The 25,816-nt window shown below is 52.1% G+C and overlaps 1 protein-coding gene across 41 annotated transcripts in view; it reads right to left on the bottom strand.

Moving 5' to 3' along the window:
- The window catches only part of MICAL3 (microtubule associated monooxygenase, calponin and LIM domain containing 3), a 188,502-nt gene that overhangs the window by 20,311 nt on the left and 142,375 nt on the right, over positions 1-25,816 (bottom strand). For 22 of the 41 annotated variants that reach the window (XR_011497207.1, XM_070495267.1, XM_070495268.1 and 19 more), the window contains 12 exons: positions 22,963-23,210; positions 20,989-21,078; positions 18,844-18,981; positions 17,575-17,637; positions 13,798-13,911; positions 12,873-13,019; positions 12,321-12,403; positions 9,360-11,208; positions 8,731-8,825; positions 4,581-4,631; positions 3,104-3,214; positions 1,718-1,811 (listed from right to left, as the gene is read on the bottom strand). Coding sequence is in view for 36 of the 41 variants with exons in the window: in XM_070495267.1 (XP_070351368.1) it covers positions 1,718-1,811; positions 3,104-3,214; positions 4,581-4,631; positions 8,731-8,825; positions 9,360-11,208; positions 12,321-12,403; positions 12,873-13,019; positions 13,798-13,911; positions 17,575-17,637; positions 18,844-18,981; positions 20,989-21,078; positions 22,963-23,210 (3,083 nt within the window). In the remaining 5 variants the exon portion in view is untranslated. Of the gene's footprint in view, positions 1-1,717; positions 1,812-3,103; positions 3,215-4,580; positions 4,632-8,730; positions 8,826-9,359; positions 11,209-12,320; positions 12,404-12,872; positions 13,020-13,797; positions 13,912-17,574; positions 17,638-18,843; positions 18,982-20,988; positions 21,079-22,962; positions 23,211-25,816 lie in introns of those variants that run through there. The other 19 variants (XM_070495274.1, XM_070495282.1, XM_070495279.1 and 16 more) reach the window with 10 other exon arrangements.

Genomic DNA, 25,816 nt, shown 5'->3' with positions numbered 1-25,816 from the left:
TCCTGATAATCTTCTGTAAGAAAAGAAAGCAGTGAGGGCAGGGCCTGGTCAGTCCCATTGCAGCCGGGTGCAGGGCATCTCTGGTGGGTCCAGGCTACCTTCCTCCAGGAGGTCAGGCCTAATCGAGGAGGCCAAGTCAGAGCATGCAGGGCAGGGAGCAGAACGAGGATGCCGGGGGATACCACAGCTTCACTCGGGGTCCTTTTAGGTGACTAGAATCTCTACTCCTGGAGAGAGGTGCCAGTGCTTGCCTCGCACTCACACGTCCCAGGTTTCTGGCCTATTGACTGCTCAGGGTTCAAGTTTTTGCATTTCACTGGTGGTCTGGGCTTTGAGCAGTAAGTCCAGCATCAGGTGAGGCACAAAAGCAAGAATATCACATCCTCATCTTTCTCTCCCAGCCCCTCTCTCTTCACCTGAAAGTCATCAATGAGCTGACTGTTAACTGCAGTTCCTAGGTCCTGAAGGGCCTAGAAAGGAGACCTACTTCTATGCTTGACCCTCGACGTCCCCCACACGGACTTCACTCCTACAGAACCCCAGGAATTCATCTCGACTCCAGGGACACACCATGGGGTCGGCCCATTGGTCATTTTCCAGCAAGATCAGATGGCAGCAACTGGCCCCATTCCTGGCTGCCTCTGATTGGTTCTTCAGTTTAGAGACAGCCTGCTGCCAGGAGACGTACCACCCTCCCCTCTGCCACACCAGAAGAAGGAAGTCCTGCAACGCCAGGCCACACCATTCTTCATCTTCAGCCTCACAATGTGAATGCTGAACCTATAGGCTGGACTCTCTACAAAGAGATGTTTCCCCACCAGAGATGGGACCGAGACTCTGGAACTCTTGAGAAAGCAAACATCAGTCACTCCGTGCCTGAGTTGGGGCTACAGTGGGGCTGGCCCATGGTTTCAAAGTCCTGAACCAAAAAAGCTTCTCGGGCCCTTAGGACCAGGGATGACTCAGGTACTTCCTTGCTTTCTCTGCCCAACTGTGCTGGACCTACCCCCCAGGCTGCTTCGTGATGAGTGGGTGTGGCTGCACTATACTCTGAGCTCTTCCCCAGATGGCAGTCACCAGGCACATGGCCCGCATGGCTATCTCCCAGTGTCTGTGCCATGCCAGCTCACCATAGTCCCCGAGGCTCTCCACCCTGCCCTAAGCGACGGCCTCTGGGGAACAGAGCTTGGTTCACACTGGGAAACATGTGGGTTCTGCCCACAGGAGGTGGTGAGGGCTCTGCGGGGTGTGTTTCATCATGTGCTCTGTGCAGCTTGGGCAGGAGAGGAGCCCAGAGAGCTAAGAACAGGAGGTGGCAGGTGGGGAGCAGCCAGGGGCCCTGCCTGTGCAGTTCTGTGATGGTTCCTCATGGTACAGTCTCTCTCATTCCCAGTTATTTTCTTCTAGAGAGGATGGTGGGGTGGGACGCCCAGCGCTTGCCATGAGCAGGTGAAGAGGACTGAGATTTCATCCTACAGGAAGATGGCAAGCCCTAAGACAGGGTGGAGGAGCAGGTCTGGCCTGGGGCAGTCCCAACAGAGTTGCTTTTCTTTTCCTTTCTTAACAGGAAGCCCCAAATCTCAGTGATGTGGGGACCCAGAGAATCCTGCTGGAAAAGAAGCTGAATTCCAGATGAGGTGATGCCAACCAGCCTACCACAGGGGGTGGGGGCTTTCCTTCAGGAACAAACTCCTCACAAAGGACACCCAGACAGTACCTGCCTCACCGCGGAGTGCCTTCTCCACAGCGACCCCTCTCTCCTCCAGCTGCCTCTGCTTCTCCTCCACCTGCTCCAGCTGCCGCTGGATGATCTGCGGGAAAACAAGACAGTATAAGCACCCAACTTTTCCTCTTATCTCCCAGCTTTCAGGAGGACAGCTGAACTGCACAAACACAGAGAGGACACAGACAGATCAGGTCACAAGTTGGAAAGGCTCAGTCAACGGGTGTTATGCCTTGAGTGCAGTGTGCAGAGCACCTGCATCAACCCCCAGGCCTTGTCAGCTGTGCAGACCCCAGCCAATAACCAGTAAGCACCGGGTGCATGGCGGCACATCAAAGGGGGGACCAGCTCCTCCTCAGGGCAGTTCAAAGAAATCAAGTGGAGAGAAACTCCTGTAGGAAGGATTCAAGATCTTCAACCTAAGATCTTTCCGATGGCGAGGGTACAAAAACAGGAGCAGGGGCTCTTGGAGAGAACTGCAGACATGCTGTCTCTACAAGATAAAAAATTAAAAAAAAAATCTAGAATGGAGCCACAAGCCGGAATCTGGATGTGAGTGATGAGAAGTTTCTCTGTGCTACATGGGACTGATGACCGACACCCAGAAGGATGTCCAACCCCAAGCAGCAGCCAATGATGGGTATCTGTGGAGAAGGTCACACTGGAAAGGAATAAAATCCAGGGAGCCAATCAGATGCAGAGAATGGGGATAGAGAATAACGCACGAGAAAAGGACTAGAAGACTGGTGGTTTTTGATGTTTGATGAAACACTGAATTCAGAGGAGCACCCTCCTTTGTATTTGTATTTGCTGTTAATCCTTCTCATTGTTGTAGAGCTTTTAATTAGCATCCTCATCTTTAGGAATACAACTATATACACTCGACTTCATTTAAAAAAACATTGTATTTAGGTATCTACTAACACTTTGTATAAGGAAATTGTCTTTTGTTCAAAAACAAAATCTAGAGTGGTCTAGGATCTGAGAGGCTTGGAGATAGGCTGATGACTGGAGGGCAGCTGCGACGTGTAAATCCTTGGCCCGTTGGAGGCTCAGGGCACAGACTGCCTCTTGGTAACAGTTCTCACAACTGAAGCAGCGGACTTTACAGGGTTAATGCAGATCCAGGAAGTCGGGAAACTCAGTGCTTGGCTCTGCCCTTTCTACCAACAGCTCCACAAAGTCGAGGCCTCTGCAGTTACATCAAGCCTGGGGCTTGTGGCCTGAGACTGTCCGCTCAGACAATGGGGACGCCTGTCTACCTCTGCTCTGCCCTCTTCACCCTCCCTCATCACTGATGGGGACAGGCAGGCTACAGAGGAGGATGCTGCCTGGGACTTTCCCATTTGTGAGTCGCAGCCCCGCCATCTGTGGTTTTACCTGGGCTCGGTGCAGCCGCTTCAGTTCCTCTTGCTTGGCCTGTCTCCGAGCTGCCTTCTGCACGCGGCGGGTCAGCTTGGCATTCAGCTCCTCCTCTGTGTAGGTTCTTGGCTGGAGAGAACAAGAGCATTCCTCAGGCAGGGGCATGCAGGCCTGAGACGGGTGTGAGTGCTGGTTGGCAGGGCGTGGAGAGGACTGTCCCCTGCATTGGGGCTGCCTGTCCGCAGAGTGCCCGCTGGGTAGACGGAGGCATGAGTTGTGCGCAGACTCAGCCAGCGGCTCGGGGCACGCATCCCTGCTACAGCCCTAAATGCCGCAGGGAACACTGAAGATCTCCAGGTGAGATGCTTCCCTGCCAGGACAGGGATGGGAGGCTGAGTGGGGACTGACTATTAGGAAGTTAAAAGGACAAGGGGACATACGCTCATTTATCACTGAGATCACCTGTTTCCCATATAAGGCTGTCTGTTCTTTTTAAGACTTTGTAGGGGTAAATGTATTAGTAAAATGTTCCCCAAGCCTCCTGCTTCTAGGAGGTGTGCAGGGAAAGGAAAAAGAGAAAAATCAGGGAACTTTTATTTTCTTGTTTGGTTTCAAAAGCCAACTCTCTTCAGATGAGTGATATATGATTCTTTTAAGAAGTAACATCTGAAATAGGAAAAACAGGGATGCTTCTATTTTAAGTCTGGTGAACCCCAAACCAACTCTACCATCTAAGGAAGGAGCTGTGGAGGTGAAGCCAGCTTGCCTCTGAGGTCTGCACAGAAGCAACCGCCAGCCCGGAGAGGAAGGGAGGAAGTGGTCTGGAAGGGCTGTTTCAGCCAGTGCCATCAAGAGCCGAGGAGGCGAATGACCAAACCCAGTGCAATTCAGCCTGCAAACATGGGCATGAAGGGCTCCAGGGAGGGTCAGACGCTTTGAATAAACACTGGGCAGCCAGTGAGAGGCAAATGTTGAGAGTCTGCCTCTTAGAAATAGAGGCAATTTGCCTCCTAGAAAATAAAGAACGGAGACTTTTACAGACTTTAAAGGAGACTTTCAAATTTAACTCAGGAATATATCCTAATAACCTTTTTTTTTCCTAGTAATTTTTATTTTAAGAGCTCAAGTGATGGTACAGGGCCAACTGAACAAGTCAGGGGTATCCTAAGCATTTCACCCTGCAGATCACAGAGCTGAGGGCTCAGGAACTCCCCATTCCTTTGGTGCCCAGTCCCAAAGGGCAGCAGCCCTGTCCCCCAGGCACCTGGATCGAAATGACACATGCACTCCAGCCAGGGAAGAGCGGGGTATCTCCCCGTCCTTCTTGGTCATGATGCAGCTAGAGAGAGTCCTGCTGCCCATGTCTGCTGCTGCTCCATGCACATGTGAACGCAGTTAGTGAGGGTGCGGCTGGAAGGCCAGGGCTGGGGGTTGCTCTGGTGGTTAATCACAGACATGCATGCAACATGACCAGCCAATGGGAACGAGACACTACCTTTGATGCATATGATCTCCTGAATGCCAAGGCGTGTGGCACATAAATCGACTTTTAAGGGGATGGCAACAAAAAACAAAACAGAATAGTAATAATAATAACAATTAAAAAATTAAAAATAGAACACAGAAATGGAGCAAAATCAGTTAGAAGTTTAAAACAAACACACAAGACTAAAACATACGATTATTTTGCACGCTGTCACGCACGACTGTAAGAGCAGAACCTGGGGTCAGGTCCTAGGAGAGCGCCTTAGTGAATCCAGGTTTTGAATTAGGCCTGGTTCACTTTTCTACTGAGAAGAAAGTTTCTTCCTCACTATGCCCCAAATCTTCTCTTTTCTCTTCTCAGTCTTCCTTATGTATAAATTAAAACTGCTGGGGATGCTATTTCTCCTTTAGTAACCCATTCGCTTGTGGAAATTCAGACCCCTTCTTCCAGCTGAACGCTATGGGCTACTGGATGGAGGCCAGGTGGTGGGAGATTCCTGTCACCAGAGACACAGACACAGAACAAACTGAGTGTCAACCCTCACATTCCCTCCAAAGGTCCTCTCCTGGCAGTGATCCTGAACAGGGCCAGCTGGGCTCCTAGTGGGCCACCTGGCAACCCTAGGACAGGGGGCGGGGCCATTTCTTCATTATATACAGTGAAAGGGACCTGAAATAGCATAAATAACTGATATTCATCAAAAACATTTCAGGCAGTAATTGTCACCTCTTCTCACTCCACTAAACCTTGAGCAGATGTGCTCAGAGAGCCACGGTTGGTGACCTCTGCTCTTCCAGTCCTCTCACCAGCCCCAGCAAACGGCTAAAAGGCAATAAGGGAGGGAGGGAGGAGGTGGTGGGGGTCTGGGTGCCCCCGGGGTGGGGAGATTCTGAGAGCGTCAGGACGGACTGTGTGTCCCCGCTGCCCTGCTGCTCCCCCTGCTTCTGTGGGGCCCGGCCCAGGGGGTACGCTGCCAGAGCAGACTGGCCCAGAGAAGACTGAGTTTCCTTCTGAGCAGCGACATTAACTGTGAACCCCTACACCTTGCCTCAGACTCACCCATCTCTCCCACAAACTAGAGTGAGAAGAACTTCATTATCAGAACAAGCCAGCTAAAAAAAAGTAGACAGACGCCTTCCCCAAGCAGTATGTGAGAAACCCCACAGGTACTAGGCAACTACAAGCTAAGGGGTCACCTGTAACATCTGTACTGTGGCCGGTGTAAAAAGTGGAGGGGGTGGGCAGTCATTTACCAATTTCTGGGGAGGGTACCAGCTTGGGAGAGGCCAGGACCAGAGGACTGAAATCATGACCTGTGCAGTGTGTCAAGAGTGGGGCCAGCCTGAGAGCTGGTGCCTTTGCTGTGAAGGCGGGGAGGGCCTGCCAGTGGGCCGATGCACGCGCTCTGGTGTGTAGTCAGACTGAGGCAGAGAAGTGAACGTGAGTTATCTCTTACTGGTAGTGCTGCAGGTGATTTTTTTTTTTTAAATCTGTATTATCTTTTCTATATAAACATTTTAATAAAAATAAGTGATTTTTAGTGGGTTTTTATTTATTTTTTTTAATGAAACAAAACTCAGGCACTTGTTTTACAGATGCCTGACTCAGAGATGGGTCTGTGACACAAGAGGAACCATTTCCCCAGCTGTGCTGCCCTAGCAGCCTCCAGCTGTGGGGTCCAGGCACAGCTAGCAAGATGCTCCGTTCTGAGTAAATTCACACCCACTTCTGGTGTCTCCACTCCCCTCACTTCTTACCCTGAAAAATTTCAAACCTACAGAAAAGCTAAAAGAGGAGGACAGTGAACATCTGTATGCCATTCACCTAGATTTGCTAAATGTTAGCATCTTGCCACACATTTGATACATATAATCTTTACATGTAATCACTTCTTTCTGAATCATTTGAACATATCATGATCTGTCATCCCCTCAGATTTTAGCGTGTACTTCCTAAGAACAGAGACATTTTCCTACATGACTACAGTACCTTCATCACTTACAAGGTACTTAGCATTAATGTGATAACGTTGCAGGTTTATGCACATTGTACCGCCCATGATCAAGTTTCCTTAAATGTTCCAAAGTGTCCTTTGTGGCTGTTTTTGTTTCGGTCTGTTTTCCTGCCTTAGCTTCCACGTCTTGAAAATACACGGTGCCTTGCTCTCACTCGGCCTGACCCCATAGCACAGTGGGGGTCGGGCAGCAGGTGTACGCTCGGCTTTGCCTTTAGCGTCCCTACGCAGCACCCTGACGGGCTCTGCCTCCGTGGGCGCACGTGGACCATGAGCCTCCCAAGGCCCCTGGTTCTGGGCTTCTAGGAGTGGGACTAAGACTTGTTTGTCTAGGTGGGGTGTGTGCCCCAGGCCTGCGAGGCCCTGGGAGGGGCTTTGGTCAGTGAGATATGTTGCTGAGCCCATGGCCTTGGCATAGCCAGCTCGGGCAGCCTGCCACTCAGAATTCTGACAGGATGCTTCAGTAATTAATAGATAAACAGTGGAGAGACCTGACCACAAAAGGACCACAGATGGAAGCTTCTGACCAACACAGGATGAACTGGCTGTACATCTGCACATCTGCACTGAGAAAAAGGCAGGCTTGCACCACATTCTCCTCCTTCTCAGACTCCCTAGCAGTGCCAGTCTCCAGTGTGGGGAAGTTTAGGGACCCACACACATATCCAGAAGCAATTCTCAGTGCAGTGCTGATGCTCCCGCCTGGGCAGGCTCCACACAGAGCACTTGATGGAGCACATGAAGCCGGGTCCTCGTAGGGAGCACAGAGGAACCCAGCCTTAACTCAGTGCTGGCCTGGCTGGGACACGGGAGTCTGGCTCTGCAGATGGATGGGGTGGGGTAGGATGAGAGGTCTGACTGCCTAGGTATCCTTCTAGGAGAGTGGAGAGAGAAGGGGTCTCGTGGCAAAGAGAGACAGACAAATCAAGAATGAGATGAGAACTAAAAGACGGGTTTCCTCCAGTTTGCCAAGTTATTATTGGGAGGAGGGAGCTGGAAATAGGCTGCAGAAGTCACCTCTACTGAACGGGCATGTGAGGGCTCAGCCCTGCCATGGCCCTCCCTGGAAGTCAGCGGAGAGCAGACTCGAGTCCAAGCCTTTGGAAGCCTTGTGAAGAAGGTGCATGATGTTCTGGGAAAGTTTTCATTCAAAAAAGGGAGCTGAAGGCAGCTGGGCTGTCTCCTTGCACAGGAGGGTGTGCACATACCCCAGGGTTGGACAATGGAGATGGGCTGGGAAGGCTGCCACCGAGCTTCACCCACCCCTGTGAGCTGCTCGGCCTTCCTGTAGTCCCCACCCCATCACTGGCTCTGTGACACAGATGCCCTGTTAGAACTGTCCCTAATCCCTCTCCATCCTCCAACTTCGCTGTGTCTCGACAAAGCTGTAAGAGCCCTGGAAAATCAGAAGACGGAACAAAAAGAGAGGCTGGTGGGGAAGGAGCCTTCACACAGGGCTCGCTCTCAGGAGAGCCAAGTGAGTGGCCACACTGTCTCCCACACTGGGGGCAGCGAGAAGGGCCATGTCAGACCTCTGTCATGCCCTACTCAGCACAGGACCCAGGTCAGATTCCTGGACCAGTTCCTTGATAACAAAAAATGCTCTCTACTCCACAAACGCGCAAAGCAGGCAGGACAACAGGGCGTATGCCTCAGGGGCTCAGCCTCCATCGACCGTGCAGACCCCGAGCCCCATCCCAGCCTCCCCCAGACCCTGCGGCACGGGCGACCCTTCTCCTGTCACTTGGGCACTGTGGATGCTAGTGTACATGAGATTTCCAAGGACAAAAGAACTAACGCACAGCACCCGGCTGTTTCCTAGATGCAGCTTTGGGCATGGATATCTGTCTCCTTCACAAGAACTGAACACAGGAACTCTTGCCATGGATGCAATAATTCCCAGCTATTCACTGAAAAAGCCCAAGAGGAGAGCTCCTTTCAGGCCTCTCTTACTTGGATCACTGGGCTGGGCTCAGGATTCAGCTGTCTGTCTGCTGGGAGACGAGAGGAGGGCGCTAACTCCCCACCCCTGGCCTGAGATCTGCTTCCCTGTCCTCCACCTCATCAAAAACCAACACTAAACAGAGCACAGGACCCAAGGTCCCTGACCCCTTTGGAAGCCCCATGACCAACGGGCCTACATACCTCTCGCCTAGACTTCTGGGAGGACCTCTCCAGGATGTCGTCACTGGAGAGGTCAGAGTCCTCCGAGAAACTCAGCTGGCGCCCGAGCTGCAGCCCTAAGGGGACAGAAAGAAGACGCCAAACAAGGATGGCGAGCAGCCCGTTAGCACCACGGCGCTGTCCCGATTTCTACATTCACAAGAGCAGCCGGGGAGAGGGCTGGAGGCCTGATCTCCTTCTAGTTTAAGTGATTTTGTTCCCGTGATGGGGAGATGGAAGCTCAGAAGCTGACACTTGTCCTGGCACTGGTGGTTTAGAGCCAACACTAAATAAATGGTGCCCCGAACAGAGCCTGCCGGGCACCTCCTTCAGCACTGTGCTCCTGCCTACTCCAAATTGGGCCCTCCTTTGGGGCAAAGTGACTGTAAGAAGGGCACAAACCTCCAAGGCTCTCTTACCCGGTTTCAAACTTCCATCAAACAGAACATGCTCCCAACCCACAGTTAGGTTCCCTTTCCCCCACCCTGAGCAGAGCTCCCGAGAACCCCTGCGGGAGCAGCGTGGGGAAGGGGATCTTTGAGAAGAGTCAGATGAATGGAGAAGGCACACCTCATGCTCCGTCCCACGAGGGGCCCTCGGTGCTGACGTACCTGCCTTCATGAGAGGAGACATCCTGTGCTTGCCCGAGTCCACAGTGGTCCTGCTGGAAGGGGTGCTGGAGCAGGACTTGTCCTCACCCTTCTTCTTCTTGTCCTTCTTGTACCCAGAGAAGACTGACTTCCACAAGGACTTGGGCTTGGTGGCTGCTTCCTCTAGGAGGCTTGGGCTGGGCTTCTCCGGGGGCCGGCCCGCTCCTTTGGACTTCTTCTCTTTCTTGTTTCTGCGAGGGGAGAAGAGTGACGATCTCTTCTTGCTCTTCCCACTGGAGCCCTCAGATGAGGTGACTGAACCATCTGGGCCCCCTGAGTCCGATGGAGGAGAGAGGACCCCCTCACTAGTGGCTTCATGCTTCAGGGTGGGCTCCTCGGGGCCTTTTAGCACTGGGCACTTAGGAGACTCTGGGCCGACTTCTTTGCCCTTGGAGAGCACAGAGGCGGCTCTGCGGGCGGTGCCACCGGGGGGCCTGGAGGTCCCAGCTGCCATCTCCATCTCCTTCATCCTACTCAGCTGCTTGGCCATGGCATCTCTCAATGCCTGGCTCTTGACAGACTTCTCCCTGGCTCGCATGCGCTCCTCAGCCAGCTCCTTGGCTTCTGGAGAGACTAAGGGCAGCCCCCTCTTCTGTGGCTGGACCCCACTCTCCTGAGTAGGCAACCTACCATTCTCCTTGGCTAGGGGTGGCTGGAGGGGCTTCTCAGAGCAGGACCAGCAGGAGGGGGGTGTGAAGAACTTCTCCTGCAGACTTGAGTCTTCAGTCTTGTCATCATACGTGTCTTCCACATCATCGGCAAAGGGGATCTCCTCCACACTCTCTACAAATGACTTCCGCAACTCCTCCTGGGGGGGCCGGGCAGACTCCCGGGGGGGACGCATAAAGGTAGCAGGTGGCAGAGGTGGGATCACTGAGGCCTTGGGCCCAGCTTCCTTATGCTCGTACCCCTGATACGGCTTCCCTTGAAGAGTGGCGGGCTCCTCGTCTGGAGGCGGAGGGGGGGGCGGGCTGGAAGGCGGAGTGAGCATGGTGGAGTCCGAGGTGTTGAAGCTCTGGCTGCCCAGAGTCTTCATGTTGGAGGAGCTTTCTTGAAGGCCCAGCCCGGAGCTGCTGGACAGGTCTCTCTGCTCCTCGTGGGAGCTCTTCAGCTGTCTGTCAGAGGGGGACTTGGGGGTCGGCAGGGAGGGCTGGTCACCATCTGACTTTGGCAGGCCCAGCCTCTTGGGAATAGGTGGTGGTTTTAGAAGATGGAGCCCCTCACCCTGCGGAGACTTCTCAACTGAATAGGACTTTGGGGACACTGGCTTAAAGGCAGGTGAGGGGAAGCTGGGCTCCGGCCCTTTGCTCCGATGTACGGGTGTTAGCCCAAGGCTGCGGCGGATTTCGGCGCTCTTCATCCAGAACTCTGCCACTAGGTCATTCCGTTTCAGGACCTCGTCCACAGCAAGAGGGCTACCCAGGCTGTCCTTGGCATCCCCTTGGTTCTTCATGGGGATGGGGGTCAGGGGGGTCGATGTTTTGGCTGGAACAGGCTGGAAGCGTATGGGGGACTTGGTTGGGGATGGGACAGTGGCCTCAGAGGAAGGCTGAGGCTGGGAGCAAATGGGGAGCTGGGTGGGAGGGGTGGAGGCGGCCAACGATGACAGGTGCTGCGAGCTAACTGGGGAGGTAGGTGTCCTGGCTTCCGGCAGAGCCACTGGCTGTGAGCGGATGGGAGAGGGCACCACTTTCTGATCAGTGGGTGCTTCTGCTCTGGGCTTTGCTGTGAGGAGCAAATGCTCGGGGAAAAGGTGCTCTCCGGGCGATTTCCCGTTGGCAGCGGCAGAGGTGAGTGGGCTTTGGGCCCCCTGCAGAAAAGGAAGATAGAAGCTGCTCAGAAGGTAGGGTTTTAATGTCAGCAAAGATCCCTTGGGGCGCTCTCTCTCTCTCAAAAAGCCTGTGCTTCCTGAAATAAATTCCTCTCTCTGTCCTTTAAGCGATTAGTCAAACGGTTCCAGAAGAGCTTTTCTCACTTTCTGCTCTGTTTGTCCAACTTTTAGAACCACTCTCCTGAGTTGAACGGACTCAGCTTTCAGGGTTTGGTTCATCTTAAACACATCCTATATTCTTTGTCCACTGGAGTGAACACTGGTGAAAAGCACACTAATGAATTCAGCCCTCACTTCCCCACCATCAGCTCCCAGACTTCCAAGATCTCTGACGTACGAACACAGGGGCCAACACTGTAAGAAGATTTAAAATAGCCATCATTACAGTCTGTATTATAAATTGTCCTTCCCCAGAAGATCAGAGATCCAGATATTCCTGCACAAATCTTCATATCACCCCATCCAAGCACCTCGGCCAAGCCACCCATTTCACAGATGAAATCTCCAAATTCATCTTGCTGCTTAGAATCCCAAAGCCAAACCAGGCAGACCCATGTCTTGAACTCTGGCCTCCCTCCCTGATCTGTCCTCCAGACAGTATTTCCCAAAACGTGTTCCACGGGACATATTGTTACCATTTTTTACGTAGCATTCTCCAATGTGTGGTTCACACAACACTGGTAACCTGGATAAATATTTTTAAATTTAAAACTCATATTCATTTTAACATATTAACCAAAAAAACGCACCCATCACACCAAACCAGTGATTCCACAAATATTATCACTTTAATTTAAAAATAAATTTATTTTTAAAACAGTAGAGTATGTGGGCACCACAAAGAGTGACATGGTAGTGGGGTGATTCAAGTTTGGGATTGGTGCAGAGCAGGGTTAGGGAGACACTGCCCAGACTGCTGTCCCCATGGCAAGGACTGGGCTTGGAACCCCAATATCACTCCTGTTTTCAACAGCCCCGCTTAGCACAAGAAACAAAAAAAATGGGTTCACACTAAGGGCCCTAAGACGAAGAATTAATACGTCCACTCAGGGTCCCATCAGCTCTAGCCCACGGGGAGCCCCAAACCTTACCTCTGTCTCAGGGCTGTGCACTGGGGAGAAGAGGACAGGCTGTTCCTCAGGGGACCGAGTGGGGCTGGAGACTTGGGAAGGACCTGAAAAGAAACAGGCACAGGATTTACAGCAGGAAACCCCCCATTCCCACTGATGGCTCCTCTCCCAGCCAGCTCTGCAGTGGGGCCACGCTGTCAGCCAGCCACTGGCAGACACCGAAAGGAGAGCAAGGGGACTGTGATTTCCTGAAGCGCCCGTCTTCTCCCTCTGCTTGAGTCACGAGGGGTGGCTTTTATTTATGTGTACGGTCTGTGTCCAAAGCTTCGAGGTATACCTTCTACCCTTTCATAGCCCTAGATAACACACAGAGAGGGGCTGTTGGCCAAAGCCATGTGAAGGGCACGTGCACAGGGACAGGGAGGAGGACCACAAGCCAGCTGTCTGCCATCTGGAGGCTGGCGTGTGGCGCCCTGGCTCTGCTCTGACGGCCTGCATCCTTGGTGCCCCTTGCATCCTCGAGCAGCTCTCAGCAGGATCCTGGAAGCAGTTTCTCCTCAACAACAGACTGACCTCTCTCTTGGCGCCTTGGTGTGGCCGGTGGTGGCTCCTTCTCATTTTCTGATACCCTCAACTCCAGCTCCGCCTCCACTGCTGCCTGGTGCTGCAGGCGCAGCTCCGTGTCGGCATCTGAGGGGACGTCATCAGACCAGTGCTGATCTGGCAGAGGGAAGGGGGAACACGGAACTTGAGCGAGGCCATGCTCATTTCCCAGGCTCCTGTCCTCCTCAGAGAACAGCCCCATCAGCTCTTCAGCTGCAGTGCAATTGCTGTGGTCGGGACCCAGCTCTGCATCCGAGCTGGGCCCAGCCCACTGGTCCCACCCAAGCTTCTGAGGGACGCGCTGAAAGCATGTTATCCTCTGAACAGTGTTCTCGTTAAAGCCTGCCGTTCTGTCTTCTTTTTAAATACAGCCAGGTGACACATGATGGGCCACAACAGAAAGAAACATGTGGTGTTTCAGGAGGCCCTGCCTCTGGGGACGCACCTCCCGGCCCAGCGCCCCCAGTGCCACAGTGGAGGGCTGTGCTCCCTCACACTCTTGCCTGGACTGTTCTCATTTCTCCCAGCTGAGTCTCTGCTCCCCTTTCCCCAACCAACCAACCAGACTATAATTCTCAAAATACCATCTCCTTGTTCCTAACTTTCACAGCTACAAATATAAAGCCTCAGATTGGCTTGTCTCTCAACTACAACTTAACGAATATAGGCCATGTCAAATGGTGGCTTATGGGTGGGTGAAATGACACACACTCAAGTTAATGGCAGAACAAGGGGACAAACCAGGACCCAACAGCCACCTCCTCTGAGCTCCTTGCTTTTGCTTTAATGTGTACTGTTGACGTCTTTCCTGAGTTCAAATCACTCTGACCCTGTCCCCAGTGGGGAATAGGGTGGTCACCATGGGGGAGACGGTAGGCTCTGGGGTTCCCCGTACCATCATCCAGCTCAGCACCAGTGTCCCCTGTGTCCCCATTCTCTGCTGCCTCCCCTTCTGTCTCTGCCGGCTCCGAGTCCACATCTTCCTCCAGGTCATTCTCATCAAATGGAACTGTAAAGCAGAAACATTCAAAGAAAGGAAGAAAAGGAAAGACAGACCAACAGACGGACTGCCTTTGCAGGCGGGAAAGCGGTAGTGGTTTTCCCAGGCTGTAATGTGCATACCCTTAGGAGACATGAGAAGGCAGACTCTGAAGTTTCTGGATTTGGACCCCAAGGTGGAAGTCAGTCAGCCTTGGGGGGAAGCTTCTCAAAGCAATGTTGGTGCTGGGGAGGCCTGGACCTTCCTGAACATAAGACTCGCTTGTCTCGACTCGAGCAGGGCTGACTAGAGGGGAAGAGCAGCTTAAGGCCTGGTCGTCTTTCCTCCTCCTCCAGAGGCTGCCATGAGAGCCCCCCTCTGAGAATGACAGAAGGAAATGCTGATTCTCCAGGTCCAGGCCCAGCAGGCACCAGCTGCAAATTGAGCAGCAGTCATGGTTCATATGCCAGACACTGTGTTGACTCTTCACAGGCCGTCAGTCAACGAATCCTCATAATCACACCATTAGAAGGAACGTTTCCAATTCCTATTGTTCAAAGAGAAAACTGAGGCCCAGAGAGGTTAGGTAATTTGTTCATGGCCACAGTCCTCAATCTGGTGGTTGCAGTGTCGTCTGTCAGTGAAATCACTGTTGGATAGTGACCCACCGAACCCCTGAGGGCACCATAGCTCTACTCTTAACTGACAGACGGTGCAGCCACACCTGGACCATTTAGAGAAATACTTTCTTCAAGTATAAGGGAGAAGGATGAGGGAATATGTAAAGTTCATTTTCTGGGCTCATGACTAGCTCTTTAGTGCTGCAAAATGAGGCAAAGCACAAATCCACTTCATTTCTCCTGTGGAGGAACCAGCCCCTAAACACACACACACACACACACACACACACACACACGGACTCTCACGCCTGCTCCCAACCTCTGCACTTAGAACTCACACTAGCAGTATAGAGCCGGAGAAGGCACGTAAGAAAGCAACGAGCACTGCTCTGAAGGGTGCTGTCAGACCAGTGTTCCCGAGACTAACAGCACCTGCTCGTCAGGGGTCCTGAGGGTTCTTCTGGAGCTCTAAGCAGAGCCACCCTCAAATCATTCCAAAAGGTTTTCATTTCAGGAAAAAGGGTTATGCCCTAATTTGCATACACAAGAGCCTGAGGATCGGAGCCCAAGGGACTGCAGGCCACAGAGGAATCGACTGTGGCCCAGCTGGCTTAAAAGGCCATGCTGGAATTCGAGAGGACAGCCCACGTAATGACCAGACCCCCTACAGTAAGTGTCTCCTCACAGTCCACCCTCATGAATCTGCATCCCAGGCACCTTAAGGATGTGCAGAGTGAGTGAGGCCACCAAGGCCAGAGTACAGTCATGTGTCGATTAATGACAGGGACACGTTCTGAGAAAGGCATCCTTAGGTGATTTCGTCATCATGAGAAGATCACAGAGTATACTGAAGGGGAACAAAATTTGCCACCCCAAAATGTGTCTCTTTAACATGAGCATTATTTTAGGATGATTATTTTTAAGGAAAAAAAGACTCAGAAAGTGCTTCTTGTTACCTACCCCTTAACTGCCTAGAAGAACTCGGATAAAAAAAACCTGTCTCAGGAAGTGAGACACGAACTTAGCATCACACTATCACACTAACAAGGTGGCAGTTACATGAGGTTTGTTTTTGTTTCAAATAATTCCTTAAGCTGTATATCAGCTTATTAAAAATAAAGTGATGGTTCACACTAGTTTTGAGGAACCATACGATGGTTTGGAAAGGACTAGACAGTCCAGGTTACGGGGAAAGATGGGAGAGCTCCAGAACGAGTTCTATGCTGGAAAAAAGTTAATGTCGCATTCGTCCTTTTGAGATGCCGGAGGGGCCCATGGAGCTGGCAATGCCGAGGAGCTTTCCTACGACGATGGCATTTGTGGGACAATACTGGGGGGAAAGCGACTTGATTATTTCCACAGGTTTACGACCTTTGTGTGATAACACTGTTGGTCACTCAAGGAAGTCAGTTCATCACACAGCAAGGAGTGGGCCCTCTGAGGCATAACCAAAAGCCCCCTGCCACCTGAGCTTTCTGGTGGATGGTGAGTTCACTGGTGCGCTACACCACTTCTGAGCCAGCTGAGCAGGTGCCTCTCCTCCCCTCGGATCTTTCTCCTTTGGCAGTCATCCCAACCCAGCAGGAACAGAACCTGGGTCCATTCTGTGAAGAAGGCCCACTGTGCCTGACACATGTGCTCAAATGACCTGTGAGTGCCTGGATATTGAAATGGAAATTTTACATTTTTGTCGGCAAGTACACCGGAAGCAAGCACAAAGGAGATCAGGACAAAGGACTCCCCAGTCTGCCATGGTTCAAGGCATACCACGCTGACTACCCTGATTCCCGTCTGGCCCCTTGGCCTTCACATGGTTCTCCTACTCCGAGTTTCTCCTAAGAAATGTCTGCTGTAGAGTCAGAAGGGTAAGAAGTCTACAGTCCTCGGGAGTACCTTGAAAGGAACAATTGTCATATATATCAAAAAACAAATGACAAACATGAGTGCAGCAGCAGCAGATGTTGAAAGAGACGCAGCTTGAGGGATGGAACTGGGGGATTAAATCCAGGTTAAGATGGAATGCAGGGTGCTAGAAGCTGCCACACACTATGGAAGCCAGGAATCGCTGACATACGAACTAACTAGGGGACGGTGACCAGCAGTTTCTCTTCACAGAGCCAATGGCCTCAGGTTCGGCTCTCCCTACAGCACAGTGGGAAGGCCCCTCCTGACCTGAGCTTGCGTCCATTCTTCATGCTGTGCATGAGATGGTGGTAAAGATCCATGAGGTCCAATCCTGCCCACCCCAGAAGTCACTGCTGGGACAGTGGTGCTCAACCAGGGGCAAGACTGCCCTTCTTCAAGTGGTATCTGACATTGTAGAGAGGCATTTTTGGTTGTCTTAATGACTGGGGTGAGAGTGGAAGCTACACTATTGACATTTAGAGGGCAGAGGCCAAGGACGTTAAATGTCCTGTAACGGTAAGAACGTCCTGCCCCAAGGCCAGCAGCCCTCTTGTTGAGAAACACCTCTCCAGAAAAGTTTAGGAAGGACAACTAAGGTTTCTCACTTACCTCTTGGCCTAAGTACTTAAAGAGATGCCTTCACCTGGTCTGAAGCCATAGCTGGTGCTACACCTGGTCACCCCCGCCTGTCCTGCCACTTTCAGCTGAGCATCAGTCCACCAATGCTCTACTCCCCTCTCTTCACTAATAAGTTTTCCATAAGTCCCCCCGTGAGTATTGACTGTCTCCTTCTCTGATATTTTGGTAGGTTTGTGGGATATTAACTGATTCCTCTACTTTCATGCCCAATTGCTACCCAGTTTAATTTCTACAGACTTTAAATCTCAGTGCTAGAAATGTTCCTTTAGCTTTGGCCTTTACTCAATCTGTTAATAAAAAAAATTGTCTCTGTCCTGTCCACACTATTGCTTTCCTCTGGGTCTTCCCTGAAGGGCGTGGGATGCGTGTCTGGTCCATGCAAGGACGGGCTGCCGGAGGGAGGCATGCACGTGCCCCCGCCCTCCACCCTCGCATGCACCAGCGCGGACCGGAGTCTAGTGTTAGGTACCAGCAGAGCTGCTGAGAGAGCGGTTACAGTGAGTGGGGGGAAGAAACATCACCAGACTACCTCGGGAGACCGTCTCCAGCCAGGCCTGCACTGCTGCGCGGCGTATGGAGGGAAGGCCAGGCACTGAATTTAAAACAGACGATAAATAGAGTTACACAGGAATAAGCGTTGCCAGTTGGGAGAGTAGAGGTCATCCCTAAAGTCCAAAACAGAAGAGAAACTGAGACAACGTTACAAGCCAGAGGCCCATCTGGCACCGACGAGGGGCCACAGTCCTGTGACCTGTGATGGCTGTTCAGGACAAGGAAAGGAGAGAGAAAACACAGCAGTGTCGACCTCAGCTCAAGGCTGCAGAGCCATCCCCACTTTGCAGGCCAGTCTGACATCCCTGGTCAACAGGCTCTCTTTCCTCGACTCCTGCAGAGCTGCTGGCTGTTTAAACTGCTGCAAAAGTAGTTAACAGAGGCTGGTCTTGCCTATGGTGAAAATTTGGGGCTACGGAGGATCAAATGTTTCCAGTGAAGGCCAAGTTTCCTGAAGGCAGGGACCACCCACTCTATATGCTCAGAACCTCGCCAGGTGGTGGCTCAACATGCACTGATTGGAAACATAAAGATAAGTGAAAGAGAGACAGAAGCTGATGACACCAAGAATCCGTATTTGGAAGATGGGGACACCGGGGTGGGAGGGATGAAGAATGACATGACAGGCACCACATCCCTCAATAGTCTCCAGTTTTTTTCTTTTTCTTTTATTGCAGTTCCTTAAAAGAAGCCAGAAAGGTTCATCTTCATCTTACTGTGGATCATCTGTAGATGTTCTGTAGATCATCTCACCTAAAACCTAGAGCTGGAAATTATGATAGCTACTTAGAGGGCTCCTTGATATAAATCTTTTCTAAAACTTCATTTCAGTTCAGAATATGCTCCCCCACCCTGATCCTGCCAATGCACATTCACACCCAGAAACACTCCATGAGGAAAGCACCGGACATTTTATCAAGTGGAGAGAGAGTAACCCTGCCTAGTAGTATGGGGGAAAGAAAGCAAATTCTTGGTTTTCCCAAGGTCAGGTTATTTTACTATTTTCCATCAGTGGAGAACGAGCCCATACCCTCTTAACCCATAGAGAACTTTACATATCCTCAAATGACAGCCAAGGGCAGTGGTCACGATTAACATCAGGAAAATGAAATGTTCTGTTGGCTCTTACTTTTGCTCAGACTGATGGTTGCGCCCTAACAGAAAAGTCCTCTGCAGCACCGAGATCGGGAGCAGGGACAGAAGGTGCTCCTGGGGGCATTGGGACCTCGGGTCTTGAAGCAGTTACCTCTAGAAGTAGAGGGCTCAGAGGTCGGCACCATTCGCTCTTCCTCCTCTTTCTCATGAATATGCGTCCAGTGCACATCAGCCTGGATCTCCAAGGGATCGGCTGGATTCATGATCTGCTGTAGCCTGTGGCTCCCGGCTAGTGTACCAGATTCAAGGGGTGGAGGAGATGAGAAAGGGAGAGATGATGGGGAGGAAGGAAGGAAAAAATAAACAGTCAAAGGAAGAGGCAATGACATATCACAGGAAAGGAAACAGAAATGAATGTTACAGTATTTGCCAGGATCAGTTTGAATCAGAAAGAGGCAGAAATTGAGAATATGCATACACACACGCACCAGTGACTTCTTGTTCAACGTGATTCAGCCATTTCAAGCTTCACATATACTGTTAATTTCAACCAAGAGAACCACACATTCCAACTCCACTGCAGAAAGAACTTTCTTTTCTGATGCTCTTTTCATCTTAACTGCATTTGAAGGACCCAAATGTCACGTTAGGAAAAAAAAAAAGCAGGTCACAACCGGCCTCTGAAGGGCCATCCCTGCGGAGGACACACGTACTCAGCTCTGTCACCCATTGCGGCGTGAGCTTCTGAGGATGCACCATTCACGTCCCACAGCACAGCGCTTACCACCAGCTGCCATGCTGACAGCTTCTCTTTTGAGATTTAAGCCAAGTGACAAGATGGAGGTGGGATGGGACAGTGTCATTGCCATGAACCAGCCAATTCATACCGGACAGTAGTTTATTTTGCTGGTACTTTGGTTTCTATCTTCTGCAGCTAGACAGAAAACACTCCCCCTTTCATAACAGGGCTCATGCTGCATGCTGGTCTGTGGCAGGGACATAGCTATGAGGAGAGGACGGCGTTAGGGGAGGCAATGGCTGGGAGAGGAAGCAGAGCTCAATCCTATAAATTCCCAAAGCTTTGGGAGTTCATGGGTAGGAATAAGACAATACCTCTGCCCTTTCTGAGGTCAAAGCCCTTTTCCTTAAACTCCATTTGGTGCCCTGTTGATCCCCTCTGGACACAGGAACTGGTTTCTCAGCTAAATGAGAATGCACCAGTGGCCCCTTCCGATTATTCTTGCTGTCAGAACCCAAGGAATCTGCATGCAGCCCCTGCCCTGTGGGCACCCTATAATCTGCGCTTGGACCACACCATTCAGTTGGGTTAAAATAAAGGGACAGCCAGCAACTTAGGGGGAAGGGGATGCTAAGGGAAGGAGAGTGGCTTTTCAGGCAGCAAGAGCAGGTGCCACCTGATCTTAAGGACTCTGGGGTTCCAGACAGGAGGCTGCTCTCAACAGTTTAACTGGACAATCTGGCTTTGGCTTCATCACTATAATTACAACCTCTTAACTTCCAAGCAGCAGGGAATGTGACATGGGCAGAAAGAACAATGAGACCACAAACGTGGATGCGACACTATGCTCTGTCATGCGTGGTGTGGCAGTGTCCCTTTTGCGCTCCTGTACCGGAGCTGCTGGGCTCTGTAGATTCAGGGACTTTTTCTAAGGTGGGTTGGCCTTATGGTGCTGGATGAGGCCGAATCATGGCAAAGTCGCGAAACAGCCTGACCGTCTTAGGACTGAGGAAGGTAAGTCAAAGAGAAACAGGCCCTTTCTTCACCTTCTGAGCAACAAATGGAAGAGAGGGAGTCTTCTCCCTGGGTAACGTTCTGCTTTCTGTAAGAAATGCAGCCATGGGGACTTATCAGCCAGCATCTCCTCCTTTCTCAGAGAAATGTTGAAAGGCACAGCGGAGGCAGGCCCCGGGCACCTGTGCTGGCTCCACCACTTCTGAGAGCTGTGAGGAGATGTGAGGTTCTCTGCCCTAGAGAAGAAGCCGAGTCTTCATTGGATGAGGGGAACTCACAGCAAAACATACAAGGTGCATGGCTGGAGTCAAACTCAACAGTCTGCTTATGGAGTCTTCTCTAACTTCCTCTTGAATCTCTGCCTCACATGCTATTTTGTACATGGCTGTCCAAGAAGGCTGGGCCCAGCTAGGTATATGCCACAGCCTGTCAGTGCAGCTTTATAAAACACAGATCTTTTCATGTGGGACCTGCTCTTGGAGACAGATTTCGGATGGCTGCTTGGAGCCAGGGTGAAAGGTGGGCGAAGGGCAGAGAGGGTACCTTTACATGTACCCGTGTCTTCTTCTTCTGACAGATGCTGGAGCCACTGGCCTTGCCGGAGTTCTCTGTCCCAGGGGCAATACTCCCCTTCTACAGCAGGGGGAGCCCGACACCCATAAACACAGCATCAAGAATCCCGCGTGGGGATGAAGGAGGGAAAAGAGAATGGAGGGAGGAAAGAGAATAGAAAGGAGAGTTATGTTCAGCTGCAAGGCAGTAACATCCTGCCACTGTCTACACAGGCATCAAAGTCCACTGCCCAAAAGACATACATGGCGGGCTAGGAACAAAGGCCCAGGGTCTGGCTGAATTTGTCGGTCTGTGTTTCTCTAGTTAAAGCCTGTTCCCTTGCAGGTTTGGTCTTGATGCTAGTTCCAGGACCAGGGAACACGTCAGGACAAGGGAAAGTGGGGCTGACCTCACCTGAGAAGGTAAGGCTTTGACCATGCACTGTGTCTGGGGATCTAAGTCACTGAGCACACGGATCATCACGTGGGGACAATGAGGTCTGGAATGATACAAACTACCTTCCTTCCCTGGGGTTAGCTGTGAGCACGACCACCTGACAGGCAGGCCTGCGGAGGCAGCCACAGCTCTGGAGACAGCAGGATGGAGCAAAGAACCCAGGGCAGCAGATTCCCAGCCCAGCGCCTGCTTCCTTCTTGCACAGACCTTGCTCATTTCTCACAAACCAGAGTGAGGAGGGAGAGGCAGGCCACCAAGTGCTGCCTCGGTGGGCACCACCCCAGCCTCCGTCCCAGGAGGGAAGAGCAGGAAAGCCAGGTCTTCAGGAGCTCCTCAGGGAGCCTGCAGAAGGGCCCTGCCTCTGCTGTGCACTGAGGCGCACCACAGGCTCAGGGGGGCCACGCTTCTGCTTGCCTGCTCTGCCGCTCGCTCGGGGCAATGTCACGGGGCCGCACCACACCAGAGGCCCGGCTCTGTAACATGCACCCTGTCTGGGAAGGGCTTGGCACCTGGTCATGCTCAGTCCCTGCTGTGCCAGAGAAAACAGACCCTGGGATGGGACTGGGCAGCTGAGCACATCAAATTCCAGGGAGAGCAGAGATCAGCACGAAGAGCAGCAGAGCAGGCTGGTGCCAACTCGAGGCAGCCCGGGCGGGCCAGGGTTTAACGCTCTCCTCTGACTAACGGCTGGCAGGAGTTGGCGCCTACAAGGCCCACATCCTCTTCCTCCACTCCGTGGTCGCTGCAGAGTGAGCTTGGCATCATCCTCGGGAATTCAGGTCTCTCCCTGCCCTGGTTTCTTCCTCACCACCCACCTTACCACCCAGATTTCTGTGCAGCCAGGACAGGGAAGGAATGACCTTCTCTCCACATAGGCAAGAGAAGGAGGCCCATCAAGTCCTTCCTCATCACTCAAGGACACACAGAGGCAGACAGGGACAGAGTTGAAATATCTCAAGTCCAAGGCAAGAGAGCATTTCAGAGCCAACCAGACCGACTCAGTACTGGAGGCAATGCTCTTCCCAGGCACTGGTCCCAACATGTTACCATGTATCACTGACTGCAGCCTGGCCAACAGGCGCACAGCGCCCTCCTCAGTGCCGACAGCTGAGCGGATATGCGACTCAAGGCTCTGCAGCCTCCACTGTCCAGGACTAGAAGTTGGGGAATCCTTGAGAAAGCTAAACTCCCTTTCCTTATTAAAGTAAGTTTCTTAACTGAAGCTAACGGGAAAAAAGAGAGAAAACGAGAAGGAGAGAATGAGTAACCTAACTGGGATGAAGTGCTCGCACTGGCCCTCTGCCTTCCACATCCCATTTCCACTCAGGGCGTGCACCAGAAGCCTTATCTGCACTGTCGCTGGTCTCCAAGGTCAGAGAGACAGGAGGGATGTCTCTGGGCTCTGTGGGAGGCACGTGCCTGGGGCTCTAGCCACAGGAACCTCGCACACTCAGCCCTCTCAGGGGCGGGGTGGGCAGGCTGGGGGTGCGAGAAGAGATTTTTTCTGACCTTCACTAGACTCTTCCTCCTCCTCATCATACTCCTCCTCCTCCTCCTCCTCGTCCTCCTCCTCCTCCTCGTCCTCTTCATTCCCAGGCTCGTAGCTCTTCGAGGCCTCCAGTTCCTCTTCACTCTTCCCTTTCAAAAGAGCATGGATCCTCACAGCCTCCTTCCAAGGAACACCGCCCAGGTCCGAGGTGGGCAGCGGAGGCTGCTCCTCCTCCTCGTCCTCCTCCTCCATTTCAGACTCAGAACTGCTGTGGGGAAACAACCACCAGCCAAAGTGAGGGACGACAGAAACCGAGAAGGGGATGGTTGAAGCCACAGTCAGGGCCGAGTGTCCCTGCCGAGCGCCTGCCTGGCCCAGTGTGCTCCCTGCCCAGGTAAGACACACGAGGGGATGGAGAGAGTGACGGAGGGCAAGAGGGACACTCGCACATGCGTCACCCAACAGGAACCCGTGTGTGCACAGTCTGGTGGGGTGTCCTGCTTGGTGGACAGCACCATCACTGAGTTCAGGCTCTCAGAGGCCCTCAGTCTGACAGAAACTCAGCCTGGGAACAGAGAACGGAGAGAAAGCCTCCGCTCACAGGGATCCACTGTTTCGTCTAAGGAACTCAGTTCTACTTGATGCATGTGGGTTGGAAGGCTCTCGTGAGAACCATGGCAGGGAAGGAGGAAACACCACCAAGAGGCCTACACTGAAGTCTTAACCACAGATGCGGGCAGCCAAGTGCGTGTGCAGGAGGGAGGTGCATGTGCAATTCCACAGTGTCCCTGGAGTCCTCTGAGCTGGATGCTGTGGGGACACAGGGAGTGTGGCAGCAAAGTCCTGGCTCACCACAAAGTGACAGGACAGGGACCAGGGGAAAGGCTGGAGACAACTATCCAGCCCGGGGCTGTTGCTCTTGACAATCAGCTGCATTTCCCACCACTGTTCCCTTCACAGCCCACAGCCTAGTTCAGCTTGAAACAGGAAGCAGCGCTACATGCGAGGAGAAGACCCTGGCCAGGACTCACACAGCCAATAGCACGGATGCCCCTGCTAGGCGACACTCTGGAGCATTCGACCCTCCTCCCCTGCCCTGCGGAGAGAAGCAGTGCAACAGACAGTATGTGCATGACACTCGCTGACCGAAAATGCTGTCGGGTTCCAAGGCAGGAGAAAACCCCAAACATCATTGCACAAACAGACAAGTTTCTCAGACCCTGTTCATGGTCTGATAATTCCCCGAGTCTTTCTCAGGAGAGGCTTTGCCCTCAGAGAAGCGTGTAGTTGACTGGGCTGGAGGAAATTTGGCTTTCACAATAAACACAGTCCAACCTCTGGCACGATGCAGCCTCACACGCCGGACATGTCAGGCACGGGGGGCTGTCCAGTCCCGACTTCCTGTGATTGGGGGTGTTCTCCCCTCACCCAGAGCACGGCTGTGTGTGAGAGTGAGCAGAACACAGTGCAAAGGGACAAAGATGCCCCACGACCAGTGCTACTGGTGCCTGTGTAGTAATGAATTTAACCTTACTCAAAGAGACGTCTGGCCTTGGTCCTTGGCTTCTGGGAGGTCAACTCTGAGTGCTTGGAATGCCTTGCCTGATGGGAATGTCTCTGTTTCCCTGGGGGCCTTGGGTCATGGTGGGTGGTCTAACTGTGATTTAGGGTGAGGGCTGGCCACATCAGTAAGACTAACCATTTAGGGTGGGGGCTTTGGGTCATGTAGTATCAGCTGATCTGGAGACTGAGATCAACCACAACCACATGGGCAATCAGTCAGTCAATCAATCACTGTCTAGGTAACAGAGCCCCCAAATAAACTCTGGACACCAAGGCTTGAGTGAGCCATTACCCGTGGTTATCACGACACATTAATCCCAAGACAGTAACGCTGTCCCGACTCCACAGGGAGAGGACACTGCCCTCTGCACTTCTTCACTCGCTGATTGTATCTGGTACACTTTCCCTGCACTCCAACCACAACCCCGAGTCTAACACATTTCATTGAGTTCTGTGAGTCTTTCTAGCAAATCAGCACACCTGAGGGTGGTTTTGGGCACTCCTAAAGCTGGGTTCCTGAGCGTTACTGTAAATATTCAATAAGAACATGACTGCCCTTCGACCTTTTCAACCTTGTTCCCAGCAGAGACACAGATGAAAAGAAGTTAATCTTGTTAATTTGCTGTCTTCTTGTTTAACCTGAGGGGTGGCTCAAGGATCACAAGGACTTATGAGCTTGTTTTGCAGAAGAAAAGAAGCCTTTAAGGAGTTAAGGTCACCAGGTAGCCAGCCCCCAGCTGCTGTTGAGGCCTAGAAGTCCAATTTCCCAAGGGCTTATCTGGAGTGACAGAAACATAGATTTCCCCTGTTTTCTCTGAAACTCTTCCTGCCAAGCCCCCTTAGCTCTGTAAAGACTCCCTGCTTTCCTCTTTCGTTAAGGTGGATTTGAGAGAACCTACCCTCCCACCTTCTCGTTCGGGCCAGTTTGAATAAATCTCTGTCCATCTCCAGGCACTGGTGTCTCAGTGATTGTCTTATTGCGCATCAGGCACAGGAACTTGGGACTAAGAAGTTCCATGTCACTCCCACACTTCAGGTGGGTCAGAGTGAGGGCAGGGGCCAGCCCCGTGGCAAAGTGGTTAAGTTCTTTCACTCTGCTTGGGCGGCCCGGGGTTTTACCCCGTTTGGATCCCGGGCATAGACCTAGTATCGCTCAACAAGCCACGCTGAGGCGGCATCCGACACAGCAGAGCCAGAAGGGCCTTTAACTAGAATATACAACTATGTACTGGGGTCTTTGGGGAGAAGGAAAAAAACAAAACAAAACACAAAAAAAGAAGATTGGCAACAGATGTTAGCTCAGGTGCCAAT

This window comes from Equus asinus, chromosome 22 (assembly GCF_041296235.1).
Source record: "Equus asinus isolate D_3611 breed Donkey chromosome 22, EquAss-T2T_v2, whole genome shotgun sequence".
Classification (NCBI taxonomy): domain Eukaryota; kingdom Metazoa; phylum Chordata; class Mammalia; order Perissodactyla; family Equidae; genus Equus; species Equus asinus.
The sequence above is the reverse complement of the archived record's forward strand: the minus strand, read 5'-3'. Positions and strand labels throughout refer to the sequence as shown.